Below are 21,631 nucleotides of genomic sequence, written 5' to 3'. Positions count from 1 at the left end.
TTACATTGGATGTGGGTTATTCGCACGCGCAAACTAAGCCTACATTAAGATCTGGAGTTTTTACAAAACATTAATATTTGTTGTAGTTATAATCAATTCTGTGATGCTAAATGTGTTTTGATTCTGGAATCCTTTTTTACGCTTTTAATAGCAATGTTATTTTGGATGTTTTTAAGCTAAATTATTTTGTAATGGATGGACTGACTTGGCAATCAAATCTCCTACTGTCTACATTGTATTGATATGAAATTATGGAATGTTTACGCCTTTTTAATATGTTTGTCTTTTATGATGTGTACGTCGAAATAAAGACTTTAAGATGATCCAGGCGATACTCGTTTAAATTGCCGTTTTGTCAAATTTTTGTTGAAGATGGAGCAAAGGAGATAGGCCGTGGCCTGGCGGTCCAAAATGGCGGACGCGCCTTAGTGAGGTTCGTGTAGCCCTTACAGAATCCTCAATTAATCCTGGCCCATCGGGCTGTCTTATTAAATAAGACTCTGCGGCTCCTTGTGCTGTCCCACTGCTGCCATTTGGAGGTCCCACAGGTGAGCAGCATACGGCCGGCGGCTGCAGTGCGGCTGCGACCTGCGGGGCTCCGTCGACTCATGGACGACACGCCGAAGAGGGAGATGCATTGCCGACAGAATCTCGCATTCGCCCGGCGGGAGGTCGAAGTGGCGGCCTGTGCCCCAAGAGGAGAGACTATCTGTTGCGGCGTCTAGAGACGTGGGGCCCACAACCCTATTAATACCTCTACCTCGGACTCAGCGGCCATGTCGGGCCACGGCAATGCAAATATTTGGCAAGAGCTACGGCTTATATATGAATACGGGTAAATCCTTCCTGTGGCCCCTACGTGGGGGCGACCAACTGGGTTGATGGACAGAGGAGGTGACGGTGGTCCCTGATGGGTTTAAATATCTTGGGGTGTTTCTGTCAGCTTCCCAGTCCATTTGATAGGACAAAAATCTGGCCCAACTATGGACACAAACCAAGGAACAGGTACGCTTGTGGTTGCACCTACCATTATGCGATACGAAAGGGGATGATGGACGGAGCGTTTGAGCAAATCAAACACTCACCCCCAGTCAACTGATCTGGGTTTAATCCATCACCATTCTTTATCTCACTCGGCCACCCCAGTTCAGACATGGCTATATGCAAATCAGTCTGACCCTGTGCCTCATGGGAACAGTCCAGCCCGAACTGCCAAGCCATGTCTTCCCTGGGGAAACAAGCATCCTGGGACCGGTTTCGGATTCATAATCCTCATCAGCCAGGCTATCTTGAATCCAGTGGCCAAGTGAGCAAGGGACTCACGTCTGAGCATACCCTGCCACACTTAGGGCGAACAAAGCGATACAAAAGGGGATGATGGACGGAGCGTTTGAGCAAATCAAACACTCACCCCCAGTCAACACACCATGCTATCCCAATTTTAGCACAGGCCATATTCCCTCCTCCCCCAAAGACTCTCCTCCCCTTAGAAGAAAGAGTGGCATACAGCTAGGTAGTCTGTAACATGTGGGGGCAGATATTACCTAAGTACTACAACTATCAGCATTTGCCCACACTATAATGTACTTGATATTACAATTGGCTTGGCATATAGGAATAACGGCACTGACACGTAATTAAACTAAGTAATGTCGTTGACCATAACTAAATGAAGAAAAACAGGGCCTAGCCACACCCTGAAGACCATGCTAAGTCGATATACATAGAGCAAACCCTCCTTCAAGTACATAGCGTCCACAAGTACATGCATGAGTTTCGAGCAGTTGCTCCAGGCCGCAGGGTTCCAAGGGTGTTCTTGCAACGAGGGCATCACCAACATGGATGGCAGTTGAACTAAAAGAAATTTAACGAATAACTACGTATTGTGAATTGAGAGGGCCTCTTCAAGACCTACAAGCTAGTCATTGTCATCTAGGTGGCCCTCTGGTTGGCTGTCCGCCACCTCAGGTGCCCCCTCTACCACAGCGTCTCGTTTCAGGTGTTTGGGGAGCTCTTTGAGGGCCTTCTGTAGTGTCTTCAGGTCTGAGAAGATTTGAGACGAGCCGCCGATCGTAACGCGAAGCCTGGCCGGGTATAGCATTGCGTAGGCAATGTTTTGATCTCAAACTTGTCGCTTGAGTGTAGTGAATTGTCGCCTCTCTTCTTGTACCTTGATCGTAAAGTCTGGATAAAGCGAGATCCTAAAGCCCTCGTATTGAAGCTCTCCCAGTTCTCTGGCTCGGCGCAGGGTGGAGCTTCTATCCCAATAGTTCAGCAATTTGGCTATCATCGGGTATGGAGGTGCGCCCGGGGGTGGGCGCAGACCCAGTGATCGGTAGGCTCTCTCGACCACGAATATTTCCGAGAAGGTGTCTCGACTAAGCAGGGTGATGAGGAGTTTCTCTATTAACTGTTACACATTGTCCATTGAGGTTGACTCTGGAAGGCCTGGAATGCGAATATTGCTCTGACTGGAGGGAGCCTCCAAATCCTCAGCCTAGTCCTGGAGCAATGTGAGTGACCTTGCCATATGTTTCTGCACCACATCTGTTTCGAACTGAGCCTCCTCGACCTCGGTGATCCTGCACACTGACATGTCTATTCCTTCCGTCTGTTTGCCCAACCGCTCCGTCATCCTGTCCATGCGGAAGACCAGAAAATCAACCTTCCCATCAATTGCCGACAGGCTTTTTTGCAAAGCCGCAAACATTTGTTTGACCTCACTCTGCTCCTCCTCCAGGGTCTCTGCCTGGGAGTCTGCAGAACCGGCCCCCTCCGCCTCTTTCGTTCTAGTGCGTTTTGGATCAAACAGGAGCTTTGTTTGCATCTTGTCCACTCTCTCCATGGTGTCGTCCGCTAGAGAGGGGGTGGGGGGCAACACCACCATAGGATTGTCAGCTGGGTGTAGGAAGCTGGAGCAGTAATTAGTTACAGTCTCCCAGTTCGCGATTCGTGAGGCGTCAGGCTGTAGTAAATAAACTGTACAAGCTCCCCCTGGGATACTCCGTTCCTGGAGGTGTGTTGTGTTATGGAGGCCCACACGGGGAAGATGGAGACGTGGTCAAGGAGAGTGGGATCTCACTGCCCCGCGCGGGTGTATTGGTGAGGAGGGTGGAGGCTTCGTCGTTAGAGAGCGATCTGTGAGAGAAAGCACTTTGAGGCGCAGCCATCCCAGGTGCCCGGCCCTAAGGGAGCGATGGTCCCCACCAGGACCCAACCACAGGCCCACGATGCAGAGGGTGTATTTGCATGAAGCGCCGCGACAGCGAACGTGTTGGTCCCACAAGTATGAGTTCCCAGGCTCACTCACCACAACAACACGTGGTTAATTCCAGGCTTACGGGTGTTTCAGTGCCCTTTGTCCTCCAGTCAAGCCTCCCCAGCAGGGCAGCAGGCTCCTGCCAAGACAGTCCTCTTCAGTCGTGGGGTCGCACCCCACACTTAGCAGCAAGGGTATTTATCCAGTCTCCCAGCACAGGGGGTCACAGGGGCTCACCGGTCACAGCAGGCCGGAGACGAAGGAGAAATCCCAAAGCCAGGGAACTCCGGCCCTACAGCTGCAGAACGCAACCAGGGCAGGCCGGGGATTGGACGCGGCAGAGCAATGGGAGCCGCGCACCGCCATATGACACTGCGCAGGGAGGAAGCCGACTCCCCCGCCGCAGCCCACCAGTGTCCGACGCGCAGCCGTGAGCATCAAACCAGCAGCGGCTCTCGAGACCAGGACTCAGCAGCCCTCAGCACACAGATCCATCCCAGGCCACCACACCAGGCTGCCTGGCATGTCTCAGCTCTGAGCCGCCTCCGGAGTGGTCTCTGGCCGCAGGTCTTGGCAGTCGCCCTGAGGGGGCACGGTCGCAGGCAGAGCGGCAGGCGCCAGGAGGAAACGGTAACCCAAGCAGCGAACCCAGGCCGTGGTGCGCCGGAGAAGTGACCACGCCTCTCCTTTACAGCAAGGGGGCCTCACGTCGTGTTGCAGGGGGGCCGGAGCAGCCTCCACCCCAAGATAGGTGTCAGCGAAGAGGTAATGAACTGCGCTTTTCAGAGCCATAGTAAATATGTAGGCATCACCGATTGAGGGAATATTCTGTGTGTGGTGCTGGTGGCTCACAGAGCTCTCCTACTTTGCAGCCATCTAGCGCTGCGGCAAGTTCCGCCCCCCTCAGTTTTTCCTTTTACGTGACATTATCCCATGAGAAAAACAACTGTCCTCTATAATAGTACCTCCAGTTTTTAAACCTCCGATTCTTACTCTCATTTTATCATTTGAAAACCTTTTTAAATTGGATTGTAAAGATTTTACCTTTCGATTGATTAACTTTATTTATACCATGTAATAGTGTATTTACATTGTAATATTCTTACTGCAATGGTTTTAAGTAACTTCACAATTGTTTAAATAAACTTGAAATTACACTATTTTCCAACATTCAGAAAGAAATTGGAATCTTTGACAGTCTAATACTGAAGATCGATAAGAAATTAACTTGGATTTAGGACATTCTATTCGAAGGTTCCTATGGTCCACGCAGGCAGTCAAAACATTTGGCATTTAGGACTACCAGTGAAAATCCTACGATGTATTCTTGTTTGGATGATTTAGAGTAACAGCTTATACCAAAAAATGGCTCCCGGTATGCTACTGAGAAGGCTATATTTCTAACCAATCACTGAGAAACTACAGAATATATCACCAGACCTATACTTTCAGCATATCCTGGGCATTCAACACAATGGGAAGGGAACACATCGATGCATGACTCTTCTGATGCACCTGGGATAAGGGCTCAACAAGGACAATTGAATACCATTAACCCCTTCCATGCTCATGACGGAACGGTTCCGCCATGAGCGTCGGTTGAGCTGTGCTTATGACGGAACCGTTCCGTCATGACTCCGCCCGCGCAAGGCGGAGTCAGCATGGGCGGGGAATTCGCGCCGCACGGAAGCGGTTAAAGTCCAACGTTAAGTCTAAACAGAAGGGAGATGGAAGAACAGGGCAAATCAAGGAAACTGTTAGACCACACTATGCTCCATGCAAACTTGAAGTTTCTGCTCGATGATGGAGTCTGATTGTGTATGGTCTGATAGCATGCTACCCAGATGATGGGGGGTGAAAGGCTCTTTGCCCCGCCTTCCCAGAAAACAACACCCACTCACAGAGCAGGTCAATGTACCGTCACAACCTGTCTATCCATGGACGATCACTGGAGAAAACTGTTGAGCAACCTGCTAGGGAGTCTCCTGAACGTCTCATGCTAACTCTGTTTAGTTACTAGGATTTAGCTCAAGATATACCATCTCAGTCCCAGGGTGGCTGAGAAAATTTAGAACACTTCTGGATGGTTTATTGAGCTAGTCGCATAAAATAGTTACAACAGCTTCTCATGGAGAGACATGCTTAAAATGTTAAAGTTTTACATATGAATTTGTGTTTTTTGAGACAGGGGTGTGAAAGATAATGCTTTTAGTGTAATTAAAAAAAGCTAGCACACAAAAAGTGAAGGGAGGAATGCTGGCAATATGTCTAACCACAGACAATTTCTCGGGGTAGCATTCTAATCCATTTCTCTTTTGCGCAGCATGCCACCTCAAATTATACCTGGCCATATGCAAATCAGTCTTAGTCCTGCCTCAAAAATAACAGTCCAGCCTGAACTGCCAGACAATGTTCTCCCATTATTTGTTGTGTGATTGATGTTATACCCTGAGTGGGCAAAAGTATGCCCTGACATAGGTTCCTTGCACATTGTGCCATAGGATCCAAGCTAAATCTCCCTGATGAGGCCTAACAAGGCTGAAACCAGTCTGGGGTGCTTTAAGATCGCTTCTAGAAGGGGCCTCATCTGGCAGTTCGTGATGGACTGTTCCCATGAGTGTCAGTACCGATTTGCATAAGGTGGACCTTTGTTAACAGTGGCATAGTGGTTGAAAAAGTATGGATTGGAATCCTACCCCTGATGATTGTGAGTTCCATTTCTCCCATTACCTTTTGTATAACTGAAATTAGATAAAAGCTACACATGCACTACAAACCTCATGTTAAGCAAATGCGCTTCTCTTAATGATTTTATTACAGTAATAAATGTTTGCTCTACATCCACAACTACATCACAAACTTAAAGCTCAATAAAAACATGTTTACAAATAAAACAAAATGTATACGTGAACAGAACACCCTTAGATTTAGTGTGAAACAATACAACAGTTGCTCTCCTAAAAGAGAAGATATTCTCCTTCAATACAAAATACACAATATAAAGAACTGTATCCAGTCTCAAAAGAAAAGGTTTGTCCCGTGTTGGTCATAATAAGAAGGGATGTAAGCAGTGGTTGGATACTCTAATGTTGTAGTTCTCACATCATTGATTCCCATAACCGGATTACGCATTTAGAATATTATTCAGTTCAGGATTGAAAAAGCCATGATGGGGCAAAAAAAGGTCGTTATGAGAATTACTACAGACGACATGAAAAGTGGTTATAAGCCCCTTATAATGGTCAGTAATCCACAAATATTAAAAACTGCAAACAGCCAAACAAAATGTAGTGTACTGACAAGCTGAAATGCAATGAAAAAACGTAAGATTAATGTTCCCAACATACATAAATGTGAGGAAAATACGTAGAATTGTACATTTGAGAAGCAACTAGGGCAAATTCTATCTTGCAATCAAAATCACTTCCTCCTGCCCAATTAGTCACTTATAGTATTAACATAAATAATGTTCTAACTAAATTAAACATTTGAATTTATACCATTACAATTTTACCTCTTTCAGCACTAGAATCGTGCGCTCAATGTCATCAATACTGGGAGCAGAAAGAGCAGTTGCTAGCAGGGCTCTTGGTTCTCCCATGTCAAGCAGTTTTACTTTCAAGATTGTGGTTCCTAATGGGCAGCGCTATGTGGGAAAGTAAGCATAAGTAAACATGAGGACAAGAAAATATAATACAAAATGTATAAAAACAAAAATTGGCGCATTGGTGCAGTTTTTAAAAGACATGCAACTGCACAGACTATAGATTGTACATTACATAATTGTTTTATAAAACCTTGTTTATGACTACATTTAAAAGGAAATAAAAGTATTTACCAGCAGCACTGGTTTCAAACCTTCATGTCAGTTACATCTGTGCATGCAAAGCAGGCTCACATCTAATGGATCAACCAGAACAGACTGAAACCTTTTCAAAACAGTGTGCCAAAGATAAGAAGAGCATTTATCGGACCCCAATAAAAATGAAAGGAACCCAGAAACAGAATAAGGGTTCTAGTCACGTACACAATATTTTGTCAGTATAAGACGCCTTAAAAACAACAAATTGGCTCTTCCACTTTGCCTTCAAAAAGAATGCTGGACAGGACACATTTATAGATACCAAGCTGCTTAACCAGATTTCTAGGTAACTAACTTTGAACATGCTGGTCATCTACCTATCATATTGCTTGACAGTAAGGGTCTCCCTGCAAGCCTCTGCACGGTCCAGTGCTTGCCCAACGTGTGCCTATTTGTGAGGCTAAAGTTGTTGTGCATAAGGCTTGGATCCACAAATGCTACAATGGACCAGAGAGAAAACTTTTGAATTTACACTTATTTGAGAATAATTCGGCAGGTTAGTCTGCATTCTGCAAGAAGAGATACTAGAAGAATGGACAAAAGGCCACCTCTTCACACTGGAGACAAAAGGAGATGTTCTGTGTCCAAACCCTTTATTCTGTGATCGAGGCTGGCAGAGATACAGAATTAGCAGCTGTCTCTAGTTGACTCAGGCTCATGTGGTTTGAAATCACATTCCCTGTAACTATTAAAGGATGCCTACCATTGCTGTAGTTGCTGAGACATAACAAATACAGTGGGTACACCTTGTTACCAATGAAGAGGACTGTACACAACAAAGTATACAATGGGGCTCCTGTTGACCTTTTTAACGTTGCCCAGCAACTGAGTGGCTGAAAGAAGAGGAGCAGCCTCCAGAACAAACCATGGCAACTGGCCAGAGGGGCTCTTTCGCAAATGAGGTATTGACGTCAACTGTACCTGTGGTGCCTGGAAGCTCCTTACTGTTCTTTTTTCCCCAATATTGTAGCATTCCACAGCAACTGTCATCTTATCACCTAGACACCATGCCTCTTGCTGACCCTTTTGGCAGTCTCATAATCCTTTACTTCTTACCAGATGATAAAGTACTTTCGTGCTGATTAACGCTATCACCTAGTCTGCCTCCCAAGACCATGTACACCAAACATCTTTCGGTGCAAATTACCTGGTTGGAAACAAATTTCATATGGAGCCGTGGTTCACGTGTGCCCCATTAACAAGGCTGAACTTCGACGCACAGATTATGATCAGTTTGCATCCAAACACAGTACCTAGATGCATCAGTAATACTTCCAGTTGTTTGCCTTTTTTTGCCAATACACACACATAAAGAACAGAGTTATAACCTGATAAAATTTTAGATATTTCACAATTGGAGTTGAAATCTTTTACAGCAGAGCTTTTACACATTTATTGTAATTATTGATTTCAAAGTATATGAAAGTCAATTTTCTAATTCAAAGTAATAATGATGACTGGATCTTTATACAATTGCGTGTTATTTCAGTGTTAACTGTAAAAGAGTTTTTAAACCTTCATCAGCCAACAATATGGTAGAACTACTCAACTTTGTTAACCTTTGAGAGCTGAAGCGCAACAAGAACAGGGTAAGTCTAGAGACCCGAGTTTAATGTGCTAACACATGGAAATACAGAAGGATGTATTCACAAACTGCATTCTACAGTACATTTAGTAGTACTGTACTACAAAATAATATTCACATGATTTAGTGCTCTCACTCCACCCTGAGGCGGAAAGCCGGGGGTTTTAAACCTGCTGCAATTTTCATTTGTATTATTTATCTCTGTTGCATTTCGAATTTTAAATTCTTTCAGCCACCTTACCTACCTTCCTTTGCCGTATCTAGAACCCTGCTCCCCGCGCAGCCGACTAGGCGCTGACGCGGCAGGAGACAGGGTGAACGCCATCTTGGGTGTACGGCAAGGTAGCAGACCAGCTGCTGGCTGCCTCCCGCTCGTCAGGTTATTTAAATCGCGCAGTAGCGCGCGCGCGCACATGATTTAGTGCTCTCACTCTCCCCTGAGGCGGAAAGCCGGGGGTTTTAAACCTGCTGCAATTATCTCTGTTGCATTTCGTATTTTAAATTCTTTCAGCCACCTTACCTACCTTCCTTTGCCGTATCTAGAACCTTGCTCCCCACGCAGCCGACTAGGCGCTGACGCGGCAGGAGACAGGGTAACGCCATCTTGGGTGTACGGCAAGGTAGCGGATCAGCTGCTGGCTGCCTCCTATCCTTCCTCTTTGCCTATAAAATGATCACCAGCTCCCGAACGAGCAGCGGGCGCGCCTAAGGCGGGCCAAAGGCAAGCCCGTCCGCGCCCGTCCTCGCCCTGAAGCGTCCAGGAACTCTGCCCAAAATGAGCCCGAAATCCGTTGCCCAGCCTCGTATTCATCTGAGGAGTTACGTCGCCTTGGTAGCAGCCTTCCCTTTTGTGTACCCCTCGATTGCTCGACCAAAGAACCGGTAAAATGTTCACACTGTAATTTTGAATTTTCTTGTAACATTCTGCCTTCAGTGACATCAACCCCATCTTATAAGTTCTGGAGTATTAATTGTCGATCTCTGCCAAAAAACAGAGACCATATATTTGACTTACTAACCTCCACCCAGCCAGATGCTTTATTTTTAACGGAAACCTGGCTTCATGCCAGCTCCGGGCCAGATGTGGCCAGTGCCTTGCCGCCTGGATATGTCATAGTCAGACAAGACAGAGTCACTGACAAAGGTGGTGGGATAGCGATAATTTTTAAGGATATTCATTCCTGTCATCTGGAAGCTCTTTCATTTCCGGACTGCGAAGCCGCACTGTTCAAATTGGTGGTCACCCCTCAACTGACGCTATTGGGAATACTCATCTATCGCCCCCCGACAAATCAACTCAGTGGCTATCATCGTTTGCTGAACAAGTAGCCCCTTATGTCATGAAGTCAGCCAACTTCACCATTCTGGGAGATCTGAACCTCCATTTAGAAGACACCCATAATGGCTTAAGTAGAATGTTTTTATCTGATTGTGAGGCCATTAATTTAACATTATGCAATTTAGGTCCTACCCATCAGGCTGGCCATCTACTCGATCCTGTTATATCTAGCATTCTGTTTGACTGCACCTCTCCTGCCCTCCCCCTTGATTGGTCCGATCATTTCGCAATTTACTTTACTCTGCTCGTTGAAACTGCTAAGGAAATGCCTTCCTTCGGCACCATGGGCAACCATAGAGCCTGGACTAGGTAGAATATCTCGGCATTTAACGCCTCACTTACTGCCAGCTGCCCTGATACAAAACTAATGTGCACTTCCCTGAATCAGGAAGTATCCCACTGGCTAACTTCTAACATCAATCGCCATCTGCCGCCACGTCCCAGACGACCTATTCCGCATCTTGCTCCAGCCCCATGGTTTACGGACGACCTGAAAGTACTGAAGTCCGAATGCAAACATCTGCAGAGATCCTGGCGGAAAACTTATGCTCTCAGTGACAAACTGACATATCGATCAGTACTCAGGCAAATCCACCGAGCTTGTAGAAAGGCGAAAGCCTTCTATGTCTCGGAGTCTATCGAAAGGGCCATCAATCGGCCGAAAGCTCTCTTCTCAATGGTTAAGAAGTTAGCAGGTTCAAACACTTCCCCCATTCCACCTGCTCTTGGGAAATTGGAATGCAATGAAATTGCAAACTTTTTTATATCCGAAGTCGAAACTATCTATAACGCCCTTTCTTTGGCCTCCCCTAGGATTCCTCCTGACTCCCCTACCTTGGACATATTGGGTTCTCCATCCCCGGAAGTACAGATCTCGGAGTGGCCCCTGTTAGATCCAAACTCGTTTCTCGCCTGTATGGCTAAGGTAAATTCAGGCTCTCCCCATGATCCAATTCCTATGGATATCCTTCGACAGCTATTTCCTGATGTACTTCTAGTCATTCAAGAGCTCTTGAACTCTTCACTGCGGGAATCTACTGTCCCGGATGAATGGAAAAGAGCCATGGTGGTTCCACTCTTAAAAAAACCTGGTGCAGACCCCAAGACGCTTGCTAACTTCCGGCCCATCTCCTTGCTGCCTATGTTCTCAAATATCCTGGAGAGGCATATTAATATACACGTCACTTCTCATGTGGAGACTACAGGACTTTTACATCCGTCCCAGTCGGGGTTTCGCTCCCACTTCTCCACAGAGATAACCCACCTGGGGGTCACTGAGAATTTACGCTCTCGCCTCGATCAGGGTGAAACCTCAGCGCTTATTCTTTTAGACTTAAGCGCCGCATTTGATACGGTCTCGCACCCTATCCTTCTGAGAGCATTGAAAGCGGCCGCACATTTCAGGTTGTTTCTTCCGGTTCTTCTTCCTCTGTCCGTTCATCTGCGCATGGGGTGCCGCAGGGGACCTCACTGAGCCCTATGCTCTTTAACATCTACGTTAGGCCCCTGGCAACCATTGTGGAAGACGCTGGTCTTTCCCTTTACTCATACGCAGATGATACTCAGATTATTTTCTCCCTCTCCTCGTCTGAATCAAATACTCCATCTGTTCTTAAAAAAGGACTCAGCCGAGTGGCAGAGTGGATGCAGGCGAACCTCCTGAAATTGAACGGAGACAAGACAGAGGTGGTCATTCTGGGCAAGCATAAGCACCTCTGGAGCCCCCAACATTGGCCGTCGGAAATGGGTTCTCCACCCCTTCCAGTTATGCAGGTACGCAATCTTGGCTTTGTTCTGGATGACTCGCTCTCCATGCGGCAACAAGTGGTCAAGGTGGCAGCCACCTGCTTTTCCATCTTAGGGTGGCTCCGGAAAATCCTCTGGATGCTCCCAGTCTCGACAAGGCGCACTGTGGTCCAGTCTTTGATCACTTTTCGCCTGAACTACGGTAATGTGCTTTATCTTGGAGTTACCTTGGAGATTCAGAGGAAACCTCAACTTGTCCAGAACTCGGCTGCTCGCCTCCTCTATAAGGTCCCGTGGAGATTCCCTATTTCCCCCTTTCTTAAGGACCTTCACTGGCTCCGTATTGAAAGCAGAGTCAAATTTACAGCCCTCTGCTTTATGCATAAGATCAAGCAAGGGTTGGCTCCGGCCTACCTACAGTCTCTCGTCCAACAATATTCTCCATCTCGCCTTCTCAGATCCTCATCTCAAGGAAACCTTTTGATTCCGCGTTTCAAACTGATGAGAATGGGTTGACGTTCCTTCTCTTGTGTTGCTCCTAGGCTGTGGAACTCTCTTCCGGTTACACTGAAACTTGAACCATCCCTGAAATTTCGCAGAGACCTTAAAACCTGGCTCTTTCCTCAATAACAACTGTTATTTGTAGCGCTATTTCAACCGGCGCCGGGAGACCCCTTGTGGGTAGCTGCGCGCCTTATAAATTCAACTACAAATACAAATACAAACCAACGGTTGTAAATCTCCACATCTCGTATCTTTTCTATGGGAGATCCTCCAACACATAAGTTTACTACTTAGTAGTAAAAGGGAGAAGGACCAAGGGAATGGCTGAAAAAAGAGACATACTTACTACTGAATTGGAGGGGGTTTAGGGAGCAGTAGGGAGAAGTTTAGTAAGGGGCATGTGCCCAGCCAAAGAAGAGTAAATCCACTGCTATCCACTAACTGCATTTCTAACGTTATGACAGCCAAAGAGGGGCCCACAACAGTAGTAAATGACACCAGCTTAAAGTCAAAGCAAGTTCAGCCACACACATGGACGACCATTGGTACGGTTATACCAAACAGAGAACTCGGTAGTGTTACACCTGATAGCTCTCCATGTAAGGAAAAACATTTTCTTTTTTTGTAAAACCCTGACCACCAGGGTTAACCCCTTGATGGCATGCTTCATCATCGGGTCCATGCCGATATGAAGCGGATCGGTGCATGCTGCAACCTGTGTAGGAGCACTAATACTGGTCTTTATATGATAATAAAGGAGATGTTATGAGTGGGGGTGTGGAGGATAGTACTGTGCTATGGTGAAGTTTCAAATTACCTGGCTAGCAGCTACATCAATTTTATTCCTGTCTCTAGTCGGCATGGTTAAAAACTATGGGGTTATTAGGAAGACGAAGTTATAATGTGCTTGCGATTCTATGGGTCAACATGTTTCGAGACATGCCCCCTGTTGGCTCTTCAAAGAGGTGGGAGGACTGGGGCTTTCTTGAAGGTACAGCACACGGGCCCCTTACAATTGTATGAACAAGGAGTGTACTGTTCCTATGTAAATGTCTAGGTCAGGAGAATGGTCAGTGGAGGGGAGTGCTCCTTTTACGAGCTAGGGCCCTCACACCCCCGGAGGCGTGTCATGCTTCATCATCGGGCAGCTCCTCGTTGGGCCGGCGCTGCAATAATGAACAGGCCCCTCGATAGGGCTCTTTGCCGGAGATCTTTTCTTTTCAGCCAATGTTATATGCATGTGTGAGTGACAAGATGTGAGTAGAATGGGTGAGTTATGTGGGTTACAAAATGACTAAGGGGATCCAAGCAAGAACTACATTTTAATGGTAGGATCCCTTTGTCAAGGATAAAAACATGGTTTGAGCATAAAATAGATCTAATGGTCTTTGTAGCTGCAATAGGTGCAAGTACAAAGGTCAACATGTTTCATGTCTATAAGAGTCCCTAGCGGATCATGGCATTTGGTCAGGACCAAGAGGTCCTTATTCTACTCTCACAGGGATGGGTGAGTGAAGAGTGCAGGCACCATGCCCTGTATACGTTAAATAGACTTTCAGGATATCTCCTGGGGTTAAACCCAGTGATTAAGAAATCGGCCCAAATCGGACCGGACAAGGCATATGCTGAATTAGCGTATCGTCAAACGTGTCAAAGCACAGTGTGGCTATCTACCTTCTCAGGGCCCTGCCGGAGGCTATTGGCTCTTCTTCAGGACCATGGGAAATTAGTTCCTTGGTACCATTCCTGTATGCGACTCACTGAAAACACACTACTTCCATGCCGTGCCGCATAGTGAACATCCACCTGATTGATGTTCTTTATTTGCCCCCATATTAGATGCATTTATATTGCATCATTGTTCCTCTGGGGAGAGGGTGGCCTGTTGCCACACTCACATCAAGACAACCCCTGGCTGGATGCACCCACTGTGGGCCTACCCTGGGGACCGCATCTGATTGAGGACAACGAACCCAGTCTATCCTCTTCCTCCCCTCTTCGTTTTCTGATACAACCACTGGCACTAACTATGTTGGAAGAGTGCAGCACTCCCTCATTTTATTGAATTTTAGTTCCATATTATAATAAAACTAATCTAGCGAGCTACAATGGTAGACATGCTGTCACTGCATGTCAAACATAGAAACCACCTTGATTCAAGTGTTTGCACATGACCACTGTACACTATAACACCGTGTTATTGCTTGTCGTACTGACAAAACTGCATACAATTTTCAAGTTTTATCAAACTGTTAATAAAACATATACCACATGACACATAAAACATCAATGAATCATGTAAACAATCATGATTATTATTCACAAATACAATTATTTCAATGAAACTTTTTCATTTGTTGTCAACATAGAAACTTCTTTATGATGTGGATGATACAAAGATGTAGCATGCCCAATGCATTTCGGGCCCCTTGGCCCTTCTTCAGGGGATTCTATCTATAAATGAAACTAATTTCAAAATCAAAATGTTTGCACTGCGCAGGGACATAGGTTTTTCATTTTAACACTCTCCAATTGGTGCTGCTCAGTCTATTTGAATTACCCGTGCTAGAAGTACACAGAGAACAGAAATAGTGAAACCATGGTGAAGAATAAAAGGAAAGTGAGGCTGTGAAAATGGTACGAAAAAGTGGAATAAAATGCCAAAACTTCCCTCTCTAGCATACTCATTCTTGCTTAAAAATGCCCCAAGTGCTTCAATTCACCTATATTCGAAATGTACTAATATTCGACTCACAAAGACCAACAAATCCAGCGAAACCACTTGAGTGATTCGTCCGCTCTCGCTGTAATTGATAATAGAAGAATTGTCATGGTAAAACTATGCACAAACCGCTGACGGGTAACATTACTTCGCTCTACTATATGAATGCACTGCCCAGCTGTCTATGTATGGTGCGCTGCTTCCTTAGAGCCAAACAAATTTCACATACGCTAAATCTGCGGTGAACAAAATACGGCACAAATGTCAGTCTGCCTCTCACATGGAACAATATCAATATATACCAAATCTATCACTGCAAACCTCAATGTACTTACCTATCTCAAATCCGCACATCTAAAGAGTATTCCCGATGGTTACAGACAAAGTGTGATAAAATGGATTAATGTTTCAGTTACTTGTTGGTACAATCTGCACGGATTACCATCCCCTTCTTTATCTCGGGTCAAGGCATGTTCCAAAGGTAGTAGGCTGTCTTAGCGGTAAGACTTAAGCTTTAAGCCAGTTGAGAAATAAGCTTGTCTGTACATCAGCGTGTGACTGTTTAAAACCATCCAACTGTGAATTTGTTTTGTTAATACTTTGGGATGACACTTATGCAACAATGGCCACTTGGTTTAATTTATATATTTCTTAAAAACAGATAAAGTGACCATATACGATCTAACAGGGGTTTTCTTCTCACAACTGGAGAATCCAAACAATAGGTAATGAGTTACGGAATTATCTTTTGTAGACTTGAATTTATAGCAGCATTTTAACAAAGGCCCTTGCCTTGCTACTACATGATTAACAAGGCCGAACTCTAAACAAACATGATCAAAAGATGATGATCTTGGTCCAAAATAAATATTTTATTGCTCTTACGATAATTTTATCCAATAGATTCGCCACCGTAGCTGATTGTCCGTTATCATTTACATCCATGATTTTCAACACTGGGTCAAGTGAAGGGCCAGTTAGGTGTTTTATATACAGTGTTAAAACCTAGGGACAAAGTTCATGCTTTGGCATTAATTGGCTACTTATGTGCTTAGAAAGATCCTCTGCAGTCAAAGAATGCTCCCAAATATTTGTAGTCGCAGGTCGTCTCAATTCGACGATTATCGATGAACAATGGACTCTTCTTTTTTTTATTGCTTTATATCAGCACAGTGTCTTTTTAACAGATACGACTATACCGCTTATTCAAAAAACACTAAACATTATCTATTTACATATCATAAAGCAACATAATTTCAATCACATCAATTAAAGCATTAGTCAAACAGATCATATCCATTTTGATAAAGGAGCCCATAAATTCAACCCTAACAATTTTTTCCTTGCCCCCTTTGATTTATATGCAGCAATCTCCAAATAATAAGTTGATAATCTAGATTGCCAATTATTGAAAACTGGTGGATCTGGATCAAGCCATTGGGCAGTAATACATGATCGATAGATCGACATACAAATAAATAAAAACCCTTCCTCAACTTCAGATCTGGATCCGGCTTGAACTGTCTGCATGCCCAGAATTACCATTTCTGCAGACAGTTTTAAGCGAATTCTTAAACTAGCATTTAAAAAAAATTGAATATCAGTAATAAATTGCGACAGTTTAGGACAATAAAAAAACATAAGAGTGGAATCGACAGCAATACAGCCACATCGATTACATTTGTCCCCTTTTTTTGATTTCCATTTTTCCAGCGTGGCAGGGGTATAATATAAATCAAATATAGCCATAAAATGTTGACTTTTCAGGGAGCCATTAAACAAAACTTTGATTGACAGATCAATTACTCTGGTCATGTCTATTTTGTCAATTTCAAACTTTCTTTGCCATTTGTCTTCAAAAATACATAAATAATCTAGTAATCTATTTTACAAGAGTTGGCAAACTGGGCCGATCTTTGAATTATTACTTATTGCTTCTAGTATATCGATTCTACCAATTGTTAACTGGTTTTGTGTCCTTCTTTGATCCAGAAAGCTTTGTATTTGGAGATACTTAAAAAAATCTGTCCTAGGCAAATTGTATTTCTGCTGCAAATAAGTAAAAGAGGCAATTTGGTCCCCCTGATATAGGTCTCCTAATATGCATATCCCGGCAGAGTGCCATTTATTCATTACCTGATCCCTAAAAACATCTGGTAATAACCTACAATTATTTATAGGTGTATAATAATTCAAATCAAAGCACAAACCCAAAGCACAAGGTTGCTCGTCGTCCTCTCACTTGCACTATAATTGTTAAGCACCGCGCTTTGGCGGGTCCCCGGATTCACTTCTGACTTTGGCCGCCATCTTGAGGGAAGTTTTTGGACGCCTGGCGGCGCCATTTGGGCTAGCAGACCAGCTGTCACAAGGACACGCTGACCTGCATATAAGGAGGGCATTCTAGGCGGGCTCTCCTTTTAACAACTACTCGTGCGCCTGACCTGACTGCAACAGCGCGCTACAGGGCAGACCAGCTATTCACGCGACAGCGTTTTTAATACCTCCCGTTTTTTATCTCATTCAAATCTAATTTGTGTATTTACCTTGCTTTTAGGTTGCGCGTCGTCCTCTCACTTGCACTATAATTGTTTAGCACCGCGCTTTGGCGGGTCCCCGGATTCACTTCTGACTTTGGCCGCCATCTTGGGGGAAGTTTTTGGACGCCTGGCGGCACCGTTTGGGCTAGCAGACCAGCTGTCACAAGGACACGCCGACCTGCATATAAGGAGGGCATTCTAGGTGGGCTCTCCTTTTAACAACTACTCGTGCGCCTGACCTGACTGCAACAGCGCGCTACAGGGCAGACTAGCTATTCACGCGACAGCGTTTTTAATACCTCCCGTTTTTTGTCTCATTTAAATCTAATTTGTGTATTTACCTTGTTTTTAGGTTGCGCGTCGTCCTCTCACTTGCACTATAATTGTTTAGCACCGCGCTTTGGCGGGTCCCCGGATTCACTTCTGACTTTGGCCGCCATCTTGGGGGAAGTTTTTGGACGCCTGGCGGCACCATTTGGGCTAGCAGACCAGCTGTCACAAGGACACGCCGACCTGCATATAAGGAGGGCATTCTAGGTGGGCTCTCCTCTTAACAACTACTCGTGCGCCGGACCTGACTGCAACAGCGCGCTACAGGGCAGACCAGCTATTCATGCGACAGCGTTTTTAATAACTCCAGTTTTTTATCTCATTTAAATCTAATTTGTGTATGTACCTTGCTTTTAGGTTGCGTGTCGTCCTCTCACTTGCACTATAATTGTTTAGCACCGCGCTTTGGCGGGTCCCCGGATTCACTTCTGACTTTGGCCGCCATCTTGGGGGAAGTTTTTGGACGCCTGGCGGCGCCATTTGGGCTAGCAGACCAGCTGTCACAAGGACACGCTGACCTGCATATAAAGCGACCATTCTACGCGCCGCGTTTTCGCCGTAGTGATGCCGGAGTCACGCCAGAGTCCAGCCCGTCTGCGCCCGTCCGCGCTAAGGACGGGCTAAAGGGCTGAGTTATACTGGACCTGGCTCGTTTTTGTTATGTTTCCCAGGGTAGACCCTCTATACTCCCATCAGAATCTTATTCGTCCGAGACCCGACTGGCTTCCATGCCACTTTTCTTGCTCCCCGGACACTCTTCGAGAAGCCTTCTATTGCAATTGTTTCAGCACTCATGACAAGCCTCCGTCAGCTTCTTTCAGACCTCCCTTTCCTGCTGCCTCCTCCTCTATGGTGCCTCCCAGGAAGGAATGGGGTTTCTTGATCAACACTAGATCTTTGGTGAAGAACAACATCACCTTTCGGGATTTTATTACAGCAAGGAAACCCACATGGGTGTTTCTTACCGAAACTTGGGCTACTGAGTCTTCGGGACCGGATCTGGTGGAAGCTGTTCCTGGCGGGTACTCTCTAGCTAGAATGGATAGAGTGGGGCGTAGAGGAGGTGGTCTTGGTATTCTTTTCAAAACCTCGCATTCCTGCCACACTATCCAACTTTCCAGGCCCTCTGATTCATTTCAAGCCCTTTATTACCTTATTAAATCCCTAGAGGCTGCTCCTTTTGTTGGCATCTTGGTGTACAGACCCCCTGGGCCTAGGACAGATTTCTGCAAGTCTCTTCTTGAAATCATGGAGCCAGATCTGCTAGTTTGACTGTCCTGGGCGATTTAAACTTTCACCTGGATGATTTTGACTCTAAAGATTCCTCAGCCCTGCTGGAGTCACTATCTGCATGTGACCTTGTTCAATTGGTCAAACATCCTACACACCAGGCAGGTCATATATTGGATGCGGTATTCTCCAATGATGACAGGCTTAAAATAGAGGTGCCCTTGCCATTGGCCTGGTCCGACCACTTTGCGGTCCCTTTGGAGTTGTACATCGCCCCGTCTCCGGCAAAGATTGGGGCTCCCAGTAAATTTACATCTAGGAGAAATTTCAGAAAAATCACGAGTACCTCACTGGCCCCATTGATGCACAACTATAAGGCTGATCTCTTTGAGGATGTTAATCATGCCGCGTCGGAACTGTCCAATAGTATAAGAGCTGCAGTTGATGTGTTGGCTCCCCTGTCTTCTTGCTATTCTGCTAGGAAAAAACCTTTGGCACCCTGGTTCTCGGAGCCTCTTAGGCTCATGAGACAGGGTTGCAGGAAGCAGGAAAGGGTGTGGTGGAAGAGCTGGAGTATGAAGGAGAGGGACAAGCACAAGAATCTCCTTAAGGAGTATAAGAGGGAGACTGTCAGGGTGAAGCAAGAATACTTTGCTAACCTGACAGTCGCTCTTTCTTCTCCGAGGGATCTTTTCAAAATAGTGGACACGCTCTGTATGTTACAGATGCCGGATACCGTTGTAAGCTCCCAGGAATTCTGCGATGAAATCGCAGGTTTCTTTCACTCAAAGATCGCGGATATTTACTCTGATCTTGAGATACAAAGATCTGCTATTCCTCTCCCACCCGTCTCTTCTGTTCTACTCGCGAACGAGGCTCTTCCCATCATCTCTAAGACTTTGCCTGAGTTTCCGCCTATCTCTTATTTGGAGCTTGATCTGCTTTTGAATAAGATAAAGTCGGGGTCTCCACTTGACCCTTGCCCCCTTAAAGTCCTGAAGGAGTGCAGAGACTGTCTATTGCCCCCTCTGTTGGATATCATGAACAGGGCTAGGAGTGAGGGCATTTTTCCATCTCAATGGAACTACCGCCCCATCTCTTTGCTCCCAGCACCGGCATAGATGATGGAGACCTATCTCAATCAACATCTGGCGGCTTTTCTGGACTCCTCGGGTCTCCTGGATCATTCCCAGCATGGATTCAGGAGGTACCATAGTACTGAGTCGGCCCTTACGGTGGATTTGAATAATATCCGCATGGAGGTAGACCAGGGACACACTACCATTCTGGTCCTTTTGGACCTGACAGCTGCCTTCGATACCCTGTCTCCTTCGGTTTTAACATCCCGCCTGAGGGAGATAGGGGTCGAAGGGATGGCTCTGAGTCTGCTGGCCACCTTCCTGGACCAGAGAGTGCAGAGGGTCAAGTTGGGAGAGTTCCTATCTCCATCCCTTCCGGTGCAATGCGGGGTCCCACAGGGGTCGGCATTAAGTCCGACCCTATTCAACATCTATGTGACCCCGCTTGCTAGGCTTGTAAGATCTTTCGGGATGGAGGTAGTCTCCTATGCCGACGACACACAGATCTTGGTGTCCCTTTCCCATCTGGGGACCTTGTCGCCGTTCACTTTTAGGAGCTGCATGGAAGCAGTTTCCTTGTGGATGATTCACAATTCACTTAAACTGAACGGCGAGAAGACTGAGATCTTGGTGTTTGGCCCTAACCAGAACATCTGGTCGCCTGATTGGTGGCCGCCCTCTCTGGGAGCCTGTCCCACGCCTACGGAGTCGGCGCGGAACCTGGGAGTGCTGATTGACCCCGCTCTCTCCATGTCCTTGCAGGTAAACAGAACGGTTGTGACCTGCTGGGGTATTATTAAAATACTCAGAAAAATAAAACACTATTTATCCCCTCAGACGCGGAAGCAAGTGGTGGTAGCTCTTGTCGCTTCGCGACTTGACTACTGTAATGTGCTATACATTGGCATGCCAAATTTGTTTTGGACGCTACCAGATCAGCGTCAGCAGCCAGGAAGGCCCTACACTGGCTTCCGATTGATTTCAAGGATTACTTTTAAAATTCTTTGCCTTACCTACAACGCTCTCTCTGGTAAAGGTGCTGGGGGCGTTAAGAAGTTGCTTCTACCATATGTACTGGGGAGAGAGCTCCGCTCCTCCTCAAAGAATCTGCTTGTGGTACCTCGTTTCCGCAGGATTAAGTGGGGTGGTAGGGCCTTTTCCACAATCGCTCCTAAGCTATGGAACACTCTCCCTGGCGAAATTAAATCAAGTCCCTCTGCTTTGCTGTTTCGAAAGGCCTTGAAAACTTGGCTTTTCGCTAGGGCGTACCCGTAGTTGCTTTATATTTATTTTTATGGTTTTGTTGTTAGGCGCCTTGATGCCTTCGGGCTTAGTTGCGCATTATAAGATTCTTTTCATTTCAAACCAGAAGTCCTTTTTAATTGTTTCCAGATTTGAAAAACCGTTATCAGAATTTTAAATGTTGTCTTTTTAT

The 21,631-nt window shown here is 45.7% G+C and overlaps 1 protein-coding gene across 2 annotated transcripts in view; it reads right to left on the bottom strand.

Annotated features, from left to right (window-relative positions):
• The window catches only part of TDRD9 (tudor domain containing 9), a 2,642,469-nt gene that overhangs the window by 1,588,926 nt on the left and 1,031,912 nt on the right, over nt 1–21,631 (bottom strand). For both annotated transcript variants that reach the window (XM_078660267.1, XM_078660268.1), the window contains one exon: nt 6,774–6,905. In XM_078660267.1, the coding sequence (XP_078516393.1) occupies nt 6,774–6,905 (132 nt within the window). The remainder of the gene's footprint in view (nt 1–6,773; nt 6,906–21,631) is intronic.

Source organism: Lissotriton helveticus, chromosome 9 (assembly GCF_964261635.1).
Source record: "Lissotriton helveticus chromosome 9, aLisHel1.1, whole genome shotgun sequence".
NCBI lineage: Eukaryota > Metazoa > Chordata > Amphibia > Caudata > Salamandridae > Lissotriton > Lissotriton helveticus.
Note: the sequence above shows the minus strand (reverse complement) of the source record. Positions and strands in the feature narration are given on the sequence as shown.